At 47.4% G+C, this 12,317-nt stretch overlaps 1 protein-coding gene across 4 annotated transcripts in view; it reads left to right on the top strand.

Moving 5' to 3' along the window:
• NCAPG2 (non-SMC condensin II complex subunit G2) overlaps nucleotides 1-12,317 on the top strand; it is a 205,291-nt gene that overhangs the window by 130,344 nt on the left and 62,630 nt on the right. For all 4 annotated transcript variants that reach the window (XM_063921910.1, XM_063921913.1, XM_063921912.1 and 1 more), the window contains exons 17-20: nucleotides 4,132-4,202; nucleotides 4,285-4,438; nucleotides 4,590-4,766; nucleotides 9,570-9,686. In XM_063921910.1, the coding sequence (XP_063777980.1) occupies nucleotides 4,132-4,202; nucleotides 4,285-4,438; nucleotides 4,590-4,766; nucleotides 9,570-9,686 (519 nt within the window). The remainder of the gene's footprint in view (nucleotides 1-4,131; nucleotides 4,203-4,284; nucleotides 4,439-4,589; nucleotides 4,767-9,569; nucleotides 9,687-12,317) is intronic.

Genomic DNA, 12,317 nt, shown 5'->3' with positions numbered 1-12,317 from the left:
GCGCGGCCACGCAAATTAGGGGGCGTGGCCACGTCTACGTCATTTTATGGGCGGGGCGGCCCACAGACGCTACTACAGAGAGCGTCTGTGGCCGGCGACGTCACTGTTGGGGGCGTGCCCAGCACCTCCGTCTGTGCTGGGCTTCCCCCAGCCCTCTCCCAATGCGTGAATGGATGCCGCGCTCATGCGCACGGCATCTATACACGCTGGGAGGGCAGGAAGCGGGCTGCTGTTCTAGCAGGGCGCCGCAAAAGGGGCAGGGCGGGTTTTGCCTGCTAAAATACGGGCAGGGCGCGGCGCCCTGCTAAAACAGCCTAGAGTGAACACTACTCCCCAATGATTTTTCAAATCAAGCTTACCAGCTTTGGAAGATATGCAGGTTACGTTGCAACAGGCCATCCTAAAGTTGGTCCAGTCCCACGTCATTGTTCCATTACCAATACCACAACGAGGCAAGGGTTATTACTACAACCCTAAGGCCCAATTTGAATCTAACGTCCTTGAATTCTTACCTGAAGGTGTTCAAGTTCCAAATGGAATCCTTGCGAGCATTGATTGCGGGCCTTGAAGTACAGGAACTCATGGTTTCATTGGATATCAAGGACACCTACCTCCCATATTCCGATTTGGCTACCTCATCAGGCATACCTGAGGTTTGCCCTGCTGGACAATCACTACCAATTCCAGGGACTGCCCTTCGGCCTATCCACAGCTCCGAATGTCTTCACAAAGGTGATGGCGGAGATGATGTTCCAGCTCCGGGTCCAGTGAGTCAATATTATCCCTTAGCTGGACGATCTTCTGATCAAAGCAAGATCCAGGGAGCTTTTGTTGCTCCACTTCGACCGCACTATCCAACTTCTGTCATGCCATGTATGGATCCTCAACTTACAGAAGTCCCACCTGGAGCAGACTCAGCGGCTCCTGTTCCCGGGGAAGTTGCTGGATACTGTGGCCCAGAAGTTGTTCCTACCAGAGGACAAGGTGAGAACACTTCAGGAGATGGTCCGCCCGGTGCTCCGACCTACTCGAGTGTCCATCCATCTTTGCATAAATTTGTTGGGAAAGATGGTCGCCTCATACGACGCGATCCAATATGGGAGGCTCCATGCCAGGACTTTTCAGCTGGATCTCCTGAACAAATGGCCCGGATTACATCTTCAGATGCACCGGATGATACGGCTGTCGCCTCATGCCAGGATTTCCCTCCTGTGGTGGCTGCAATCCTCCAATCTCCTAGAAGGCCGAGTTTTGGGATTCAGGATTGGATCCTCCTCACAGCGGATGCGAGTCTGAGTGGATGGGGAGCTGTCACCCAAGGGGTGCAGTTCATGGGCAGATGGTCAGCCCACGAAGCCCTCCTTCCGATCAACTTTCTGGAACTTCAGGTGATCTACAATGCTCTGCTTCAGACCGCTCCTCTGCTCAAGGATCGCGCAATCCAAGTATAGTTGGACAACGCCACAGCAGTGGCGTACATCAATCGACAGGGAGTAACAAAAAGCAGAGCCTGCATGCGAGAGATGTCAAACATACTCCTCTGGGCGGAAAGAAATGCTAGAGCAATGTATGCAATCTTTCATTCCGGGTGTGGACTACTGGGAAGCGGATTTCCTGAGTTGTCACAATCTCCACCCAGGGGAGTGAGGTCTCCACCAGCAGGTGTTCCAACAGATCGTCTACCGGTGGGCTGCCCACAGGTGGACATGATGGCTTCTTGTCTCAACAAGAAGATTCATCGGTATCGCTCAAGAACCAGGGACCCTCAGGTGAGGGCAGTGGATGCACTGACGTTGCCTTGGCTTTACCGTCTGGTCTACCGGTTTCCTCCGATTCCGGTGCTCCCAAGGGTGCTCAAGCGCATCAGACATCAGGGAGTGGTAATTCTGCTTGACCCGTATTGGCCTCTGAGGGCGTGGTACGTGGATCTATTGGGCATGTCCGTCGAAGACTCTCGACTTCTACCTCTCAGAAGATATCTCCTTCAACAAGGACCGTTCATCTACCCGGACTTACGGCGACTTCGTTTGACGGCTTGATGGTTGAGCGAAACATCCTAGCTCACAAAGGCCTTTCCAAAAAGGTTATTGCTACCATGGTTCAGGCCGTCAAAACACTATCATCATATCTGGAGAAGATATGTCTCTTGGTGCGAGGAACGCACGTATCCGCCTGCGGAGTTCCACTTGGGACGTTTCTTACGTTTCCTGCAAACTGGTGTGGATAAGGGCTTACGTCTGGGTTCCATTAAGGTCCAGATTTCAGCGCTCTTCATTTTCTTCCAGAAGAAATTGGCAGTGTTGCCAGAAGTGCAGACCTTGCAGGGGGTACTCCACATACAACCTCCTTTAGTGCCGCCTACGGCACCCTGGGATTTGAATGTAGTGTTGAAATTTCTACAGTCCTCCTGGTTTGAACCTCTGCTGACGGTAGAAGACCATTACCTCACGTGGAAGACTGTGATGTTACTGGCCCTGGCTTCTGCTCGTCGTGTCTCAGAATTGGGGGCCTTATCGTGTAAAAGTCTTTGGTCTTTTACGAGGACAGAGGGGAGCTCCAGACTAGACAGCAGTACCTGCCGAAGGTTGTCTCCACGTTTCACCTGAATCAACCTATTGTAGTTCCGTCCAGTTCTGATACTTCTGCTCCTCCGGAGGCATTGGATGCTGTGCGTGCCTTGAAAATTGATGTCAATCGAACGGCTCTGATTAGAAAGACGGATTCCTTGTTTGCGCTCTGATGGGCAGAAAAAAAGGTTATCCTGCTTCGAAGCAGTCCATTGCTTGTTGGATTAGGCATACTGTCCAACAGGCCTAAGTCTCTGAAGGCCCACTCTACAAGACCAGTATGCTGTCCCTGGGCAGCTGCCTGTGGAGTCTCAGCCTTGCAACTGTGCCGAGCTGCTACCTGGTCGGGGAAGAACACCTTACCCAAAGAGGATACCCAGTTTGGGCAGGCGGTGCTGTAGCAGTCTCCGCACGTTTTCGCTCTTTCTGAAAGCTTTTGGACGTCCCCATCGTACTAGATGCCCTAATATCCCTTGTGGATGCTAGAGAAAATAAGATTTGATTACCTACCAGTAAATCCTTTTCTCGTAGTCCATAAGGGATATTGGCCCTCATTCCGAGTTTATCGCTCGCTAGCTGCTTTTAGCAGCAGTGGAAACGCTAAGCCGCCGCCCTCTGGGAGTGTATCTTAGCTTAGCAGAAGTGCGAACGAAAGATTAGCAGAATTGCTCGAAAATCTTTTCCTGCAGTTTCTGAGTAGCTCCAGACCTACTCCTAGATTGCGATCACTGCAGACTGTTTAGTTCCTGATTTGACGTCACAAACACGCCCTGCGTTCGCCCAGCCACTCCTGCGTTTTAGCCTGACACGCCTGCGTTTTTTTAGCACACTCCCGGAAAACGGTCAGTTTCCGCCCAGAAACACCCACTTCCTGTCAATGACTCACCGATCAGCAGAGCGACTGAAAAGCGTTGCTCGCCCCTGTGTAAAATTGCATAGTTTTGTGTGAAATTACTTGGCGCGTGCGTACTGCGGCCCACAGGCATGCGCAGAACAGCCTATTTTTAGCCTGATCGCTATGCTGCGAAAAACGGCAGCGAGCGATCAACTCGGAATGACCCCCATTGGGCGCCTGTCTCAGTGCGTTGACTTTTCTGCAGGTTCTCTTTTATGTGGTTACCTGTTCAGCTGTAGCTGTTGTTTCCAGCCGTTGCTGGTTGTTATATGTTAGTGGTGTGCTGGTTTAGAAATCTCACCACTCTTTGTTGTCATGTTTCTTTCTCTCATATGTCCTTTCTCCTTCGGGCATGTTTTTACCTAGAACTGCCTGTGGGAGGGGGCATGGAGGGGAGGAGGCAGCACACCCAGTGGAAGAAATTTAAAGTGCACCGACTCTTTTGGACCCTATCTATACCCCATCGTACTAGATTCCCCAATATCCCTTACGGACTGCGAGAAAAGGATTTACCGGTAGGTAAATAAAATCCTATTTTTGGGGAGGGAGACACCCTTAAGGTTCTGCATTGTCAACTGTAGAATAGTATTCATGCATATCTACCATATGTTTCGTTCCTCCTATGACTATTCCATACATGTTACATAACCCTCGTTGTCTTACCTGCAGGATGATCGCTGCACTGTTCCATTAATAATCTTGGCTTCGTTTATGCCTCCAACTGCCGTTCCTACATTCAGGTACCGATTTCTGAGCTTTCCAGTTCTGATTACCCCATGAGATGATTATTACCTGCATCTCATTTTATTCATTGTCTTCTAGCTGTTCTGTTTTGTCCAAGCTGAGGCACTTGAACATTGGGGCTGAGGAAAACAAATATTCTACACTCATTGACTGCTTGTGTCGTTGGGGGCAAGTGGGCCACATACTGGAGCTGATAACCGATTGGCTGTCAGAAGCTTTCTCAGAGAAAACGGTAACTTGCAGCTGTGACCACTAACAATTACCCAAAGTAGGATTTTCCAGTGGATATGTTTATGCCTTCTATACAACCTGGGCCAAGTAAAGACCAGGGTCCCAGGTATGGTTTGTTTTGTAATCTGTAGGTGTATGTTTTTCTCCTGTAGGATCAAAAAAGGGGCTCTATGCGTAAAGTGCGCATCCAGGATACAATGGAGTGTAAACCTGAGTTAGCGCTGAACTATATGGAATATATTCTGACCCACACCCTGAATCGAGGTCACCTCTTCTCTGCACCACCTAAGAAATTGAATAATCTATTAAGTCTCCTGGGACTTGTGAAAGTAAGCATTGTCACAAACTGTATATTTAATTTTTTTCAAGCTTTTCTATTATGTGTAATAGAATATGGAAAATGTAATTGCATGATTTATTTGCAGGCATTTACTTGATGATGCTACAAATGTATCCATAGCTTTCCCATGCACTAGAGAACAATTATCTCAGTATGACCCTTAACTCGATATGTCCTCCCTAAGCTCTCCTGTCAGTCTTATTTGTGTGTAACTAATCTCTCATAATACAATAGCTTCAGCCTGATGTGAGTGCTGTGTGAAGTCATTTGGGGAGTTGAAAGGGCAGGAGAACCACAATATATAAGCAAGGGAAGTGGACCAGACACATCTCGCTGGTCTGCTGTTAGCTAATATAGAGAAAAGAATGTTAGTACTTATTACCCTTTTCTGGGCACAGTTAATAAAGCACTTGTTTCAGACTAATGCCTCTGAATAATTTTGTAGAAGTAACATATGGAGGCTTCAGTAAAGCGAGAATAACCAGTCACGTTTTATTTGGAATATGGTACTTTAGAGTGTTCACACTAGGGAAGCCAATCCCAGGCCATTTTTTCAATCCGGTTTATCAGGATTGAAAAATGTCCAATCCAAGGATACCCAGGATTGGCTTTTAATTATGTGGCTGCCCCCTCGCCCCTCCCCGCCCGCCACGCACACATAACTAACCGTATAACGCAAAATCCACATTCTCTCTCTCTCTCTCTCTCTCACAGCCATGGGGGACACGGGGATGACTGTGGGGTATAAAGTGGATTCTGGGCACCAAATGGTTAATTTTCTTTTCCAGCAGCACAGGCTCCCTCTCCTATACCCCACCCCTTAGCCCATAGGACCAATAGTATGTTTTTTGGGGTTTGCTGCAGAGTAGCATCATTTTCCTTTTTAATTCATTCACTGAACGGGTCAGAGTCTGTCGCCCCCAATGCCTCTCCCAGTAACACCCTAGTCCTGGCATGCTGGTGACTTGTCCAGCTAACTCTGCAAGCTCCAGCACACACCACAGGAGTAGAGACGCAGCCAGCACAGTGGGGAGTAGTATAAGAGGCTTCCTGCTTTCAGGAAGTATCACACATCGTAGCTTTTACCACAGTTTTGGCCTGCATTCTTCCCTATCTGAGCCAGAATGAGTAAATCATCCAATCTCTGGAGGTCCTTTCAGGAGCATCTTCAGCTCACTGTGGATGTCCTTCAATCATGTGAGTGGGTGATAGATTGGCGGAAATCGTCAATAACTTTGTCTCAAGAAATACATCACTTGTGAGTAGGGAGGCCAATCCCGGGCCGTTTTTTCAATCCCGGGATTCGGGATTGAAAAACGGTCAATCCCGGCATTCCCGGGATCCCGGGATTGCAGTAGGGATCAGAGAAAGTTGTAGGGAACAGCGCTGGAGGGAGGGTGTAGGTAGTGGTGCGGGAGGTAGGGAGGGTGTATGTAGCGGTGCGGGAGGAAGGAAGAGTGTAGGTAGCGGTGCAGGACTCAGAAGGGAGGGTGTAGGTCGCGGCAGGGAGGGTTGGTAGCGGCGCGGGAGGGAGGAAGGCTGTATAGGGAGCACTGACTGCACGGAGGGAGAGAGGGTGGGTGTAAGTAATAGTACTTACTATTGGACGGGCGGCAACCATTAACACACTGAACGCGGCGGCATTTCAAATGAAGCGCCGGCCGCCAGCCAACCAGAGCTGGCGGACCGGCAGCCAATCAGGGAAGCGGCCGCAGCAGTCGCTCCTGATTGGCTGCCGCTGCAGCTTCCCTGATTGACTGCCGGTCCGCCAGCTCTGATTGGCTGGCGGCCGGCGCTACAATTGAAATGCCGCCGCGTTCAACTTGTTCATGGCTGCCGCCCGCCTAATATTAGTAAGTACTATTACTTACACAACCACCCTCCCGCCGCCGCGCATGCGCAGTATAATCCCGTGGATCCTGGGATTGGATGCTCCAATCCCGGGATTCAAATCCGGGCATTTTTGGGCCCAAATCCCGGGATCCCGCCGATCCCGGGATTGGCCTCCCTACTTGTGAGCCTTGCTCAGCTCCTGGATTCAGCGGGTATTTCTTCCTGAAGTCAAGCTACAGGATGACATTTGGACCTTGTGTCAGCGCAGAATGTTAATTTCCATATGCTGCACTTGAACACTCTAGTCTTTACCTTCAACGTATTGTTGTATTCCCAGGTCTATTCCAGGCCTTTTTAGTTAGAGAACCTCACCCGATGGATCCTCTCCCATCTACACCTCCGATCTCAAAGGATCCCTCTATCTCGACAATTGTCACTCCTTAACGTGATAACTCCGGTACTCACACTTGTACAAGGGTCGTCCCATCTCGAGCTACAATTGGATCCTTCTCACACAATGCAAGCCTTCGTAGATAGAGACCAGTGATGGGTTAGCTGTCCTTTCAGCATCGGATGGCTCAGGAAGTGGTCCTCCAAATCAACATCCTGGAACTCGGGGCGAGTTCCAGGACCAATTATAACTCCCAAGTTCCTCCATAATCACAAAGCGGTCAATGTTCTGTCAGACAACCCAACGGCAGTTGCTTATGTAAATCAACTCAGAACGTCACCACAAATCGCGGTCTGTGGATCACATCCCGGGCGTACAAAATGGGGAGGTGGATTTTCTGAGTCGGTGGGATGTACACTCGGGAGAGCGATCTCATTCAGTCCTACGAGTGTTTCCTCTTTATATTTTTCTTCATATATCAATAATCCCTTGGGTTATCCGGAAATTGTAGTAGGAAGTGGCATGGTTATTCACGTTGCTTCGGATTGGCTGTGTTAGGCCTTGTACACTGACTTTCAGATCTTCGCCATAGACTCACTGTTGCTATCTTCTGCTCCAGCCGAACCTACTGTCTCTGGATCCCTGTCTTTACCCAGATCTAGCCTGCCTCACTTTGAGTGGGTGTCTGTTGTAAAGTCTGTCTTGAGAGCTACGGCTTCTTGTCCCAGGTGATATGTACCTTGCTTAACTGCACACAAGCCTTCCAGAATGTATCTGGTCTTGAAGACTTATTTTGACTAGTCCTCTGTCTTGGGGGTTTAATCCCCGGTTCTTTTCTCTATTCAGGTTGAGATCTCAGCCCTTTCAGTCCTTTTTCCAGAGAAAGGTAGCTATCCTTGCAGATGTCTAGACCTTCTTATAGGGTGTGCTACACCTCCAGACTCCATGGGATCTCTCATTGGTTCTCCAAGCTCTCTAAGCAGCTCTAATTGAACCATTGGAGACTGGCTTATTTTGAAGACTGTCTTTCTCCTCGCCATAGCCTCTGCCTGTTGGATCTCATATCTGAGCTTATCCTATCTCTCTACGTTTCTGGTCTTCACCCTGTTATGGTGGTCCTTAAAATGCGTTTTGGGTACTATCCCATCTTCAGATAAACCAAGAAATTGTGATCCTCTTTGGGCAGCAGGTTTGGTTTCACGAACAGACACTCTTATTGGCACTTTTGATCAAGGCTTACTGGGCAGCCCAGCTTGGTGCTTCTGTGAGGCAGCTTTTGCACATGCCTTCATCAACTTCTATCAATTTGACACCTTTGTCTCGACTGAGGCTAGTTTTGGGCGTAGGGTGCTAAGCGCAGCACAGGAGTGTTCCCTCCATTAAGGGGACAGCTTTAGGTTGTCCCAAGGTGATCCCAGTGTCCTCCAATGCTGAAAGGAGAAAAGGGGATTTTTGTGCATACCTGTTAAACCCTTTTCTCTGAAGCCTCGGAACACTGAATGCAACAACCTCCCTGGCTGGCGGAAGTGGTTTTCTGCTTCTGGCTGTTCCCTCTGCAGTCATTGTATACTTGATGTGAATGTGCCGCTTTCCACCTTGTCATCTTCTCCTTTTCCCTGTCCTTGTGCTTGTTAATGTTACTAGTACTATGGGCTAAGGTTACGGAGTATAGAAGAGTGAACTTGTGCTGCTTGGAAAGAAAAATTAAACGTTTGGTGCCCAGGCACCACTCTGTACCCAAGGTGATCCCACTGTCCCCAATAGCTTCAGAGAAAAGGATTTAACAGGTTAGAAGTAAAATACCCTTCTCATTAAACATTCCTTCCTTTTGTAATTACGTAAGTTTCATTTTTGGAGTTGAACTTAACTAGACTTTCTTGCCTATTTTCAGTTTTTTTGCACGTGACTTGCACAACTACACAATTTCTTACAGAAGTGATTGATCACTCTTACAGAAATCGTTTTCACTCTGTAAGCAGTGGTGCTTGAGGCAATTTAATCCTACTTGGTGTTATAAATGTTCAGCATTTACTGTGTACTTTATGGAGGGACTTTTATTTTTAAAGTAAACAGTTTTGTTAGGTTCTTGAGGCATGTTGTTTTTACTTTTTCACCGTTGTAAAGTTATACATCACCAAAGACTTGGTGGAATGATGTTCTTATGTGAGTGCTTGTTGGTGGATATCACACAATTCAGAAATAAAGTGCAAAAACTGTTGAGACTGGTAGAACCTACACACCTATGACACACAGCTTCTTGAGTTTTGTTTAGGCCAATCATTTATAAGGATCAGTTTAGAGGTGATGTTTAACAGACTGACTTGTTTCCTCTTGTATGCTCTGTACATTGTAGAAAGAGTCCTGTGACTTCTGTTTGACATAAGAACCTTTCTTATTGCTTATATTTGATTATTATTAACTGAAGCAATGAATGCCATTGCGTTAAACTTTAGCTGATTCATGCATTTAACTAAATTCTCTTTTGCCAAAGGCCTATTATGAAATATAATCCTTTAATATTTGTAGCTGTTAATTAATAGTTCCCTGTCTATTTAAACATGTTTTTAGGAGATGCTATCCTCGTATATGAAGCCACCTGAAAATGCAACAAACAAAATCAATCAAGAATCTTCCCTGAGGGCCTTTAGCCTTTATTGCAGGCTTGGTATCCACCTACAAAACAAGGTATTTGCGTTAAAGCAGTGGTGAGCAATGTTTAGCACGAACAGCCATTCTTCAGTTTTTGTTGAAGTTATCGAACTTAAATTTTCAGATGTGCCTCGCAAGGCACGCCTTTAATGATCTCGTTTAACTTGGTCAAACCCCTGTTATTTCCTTCTTACACATTATCTAAGGCATTACAAGAAAGATGATTTTTCTTTAAGGGTAATTCTATTCAGCACAGAAAATCAACCTGTGTGTTAAAGTCCTTTAAAAAAAAAAGTAGAATAGAATGAATCAGGCATCGCATGACTCCTGTTGCTCCAACCAGTTCTATAATTTTTTATTTTTATTTTTTGTGCCATAGGCAAATCACTAAATACTTGCTGCCATTGGGTAGGAGCCAAGCAGCAGCACACGTGAGACAAAATATTTTTGCAGGTTTTTTTTTTTGTACTGTAGGTACTCCCACCAAAAAATGTAGTTTCAAGTGCCCTGAAAAAAAAATCTAGAGTATGGAGGATAACAAAATAACTGTTTACTAATTTAATCTTACATTTACATTCAGAGTTGTTCGCAGCAGCAAATTTTTTAGCAGTTGGGCAAAACCATGTGCATTGCAAGGTGGGGGGGGGGGCAGATATAACATTTGCAGAGAGAGTTAGATTTGGGTGGGGTGTGTTCAAACTGAAATCTAAATTGCAGTGTAAAAATAAAGCAGCCAGTATTTGCCCTGCACAGAAACAAAATAACCCACCGAAATCTAACTATCTCTGCAAATGTTACATCTGCCACCTGCAGTGCACATGGTTTTGCCCAACTGCTAACAAATGGAGAGCAGCGGAGGAGACGGAGCGGACGGAGGAGGAGACAGGGGAGCAGCGGCTGCAGCAACGGAGGATCACGGCAGTGTCCACCCGGCTCCAGCAAGCGGGACGTCGCTTGCTGGAGCCGGGTGGACACTGCCGCTGGGTCCCTGCTCTCCCCGCTGCTCCCCCATCTCCTGCTCTCAGCTCACTTATTCAATCCGACTTTTTTTAAAGTCAGATTGAGATTGTCAGAAACGGGGCTAAAACCTGTCGGGTTTGGCCCCGCTTCCGACAATGCACACCGATCGGCGGCTGAAGCCACCGATCGGCATGCATTCCGACAAGTCTGGTTTCCCGACTTGTCTGGTTTCCCGACTTGTCGGAATACATTGGGCCGTAATGAATAGGTCTGAACCCCTTCCGACCTAAAACCGACAAGTTTTTAGAAGTGTTTACCTGCATATTCTCTATGCATGGCATGGCACAGCCTCCACAGCCTCCATTGAACGTCTGTGTTAGGCAATTATTTGGTCATCTGTTTCATGTTTTCAAGTCCAATGCTGCTAGCTGTGGGTACAAAGTTTAGCCATGTCTGAATACGAGCTGCTTTGGACCGTCCCAAAGGCATTTTTATTTTTCATGTTCTATATTAGAAGTCTTGGAATGGTAATGCCTCCTATTATCTTTAAAAATAGGGTTTGCAGTCTGTCTCCTAACCCCTCCTCCCTCCTTCTTACTCTATATTTGTGTATATATTGAACACATGAAGGTGAGGCACCTTCATTTTGGTACTGGCACCCCTCCCATCTACCCTTAGGTGATTTAAATCAGCGCAGATTCCTACATTGCTTACTGCATATTTGAATAATCTTATGAATGTTAGGGACACGTAATGAAGTCACTCACTCGTAATAAAGTGTACTCAGTCACCTAATACCGGATTTATTCGCTGGTGTTGTGTACTTCGGGCTCGGTCGCATAATACCGGACTTACTCGCTGGTGTTTGTGTACTGTGTATGTAGTCTCATACTAGGTAATTTAGTCGCAGGAATTGTACTCTGGCTGTATCGTAGTAATACGCTCTGTGGTTGCATTCACTAATAATGTCTAACACAAAGGGCAGGAAATCTGAGGACGCTCCTGCAGCGCATGCGCCAAGAATTTGCCTGAGGGGTAAGTTTTGTATGACTGTACTATGTGTCCTACATCTCCCAGTCAGTCCACAGCTCCTGTAATCAATCAGGAGCCACCTTGGGCGGCGTTCTCAACTATGCTCAATACGCTTGTGACATGCCTTACGCCCCCTATGGGACCTCCTGTGCAATTACAGCCACATTTCTCTGATGTCCTAAGTGGATGCTGGGACTCCGTAAGGACCATGGGAAATAGCAGCTCCGCAGGAGACTGGGCACAACTATACAGAAAGCTTTAGGTCTAACTGGTGTGCACTGGCTCCTCCCACTATGACCCTCCTCCAGACTTCAGTTAGAATCTTGTGCCCGGCTGAGCTGGATGCACACTAGGGGCTCTCCTGAGCTCCTAGAAAGAAAGTATATTTTAGGTTTTTTATTTTACAGTGAGATCTGCTGGCAACAGACTCACTGCAGCGAGGGACTAATTGGTGAAGAAGCGAACCTACCTAACTGGTGGTAGCTTGGGCTTCTTAGGCTACTGGACACCATTAGCTCCAGAGGGATCGAACACAGGACCCGACCTCGAAGTTCGGTCCCGGAGCCGCGCCGCCGGCCCCCTTACAGAGCCAGAAGCAAGAAGTGTTCGGGAAAATCGGCGGCAGAAGACTTCTGAGGGCAATATAATACACCTTGGTTGGCAAATCTACACCAT

This window comes from Pseudophryne corroboree, chromosome 5 (assembly GCF_028390025.1).
Source record: "Pseudophryne corroboree isolate aPseCor3 chromosome 5, aPseCor3.hap2, whole genome shotgun sequence".
NCBI lineage: Eukaryota > Metazoa > Chordata > Amphibia > Anura > Myobatrachidae > Pseudophryne > Pseudophryne corroboree.
The sequence above is the reverse complement of the archived record's forward strand: the minus strand, read 5'-3'. Positions and strand labels throughout refer to the sequence as shown.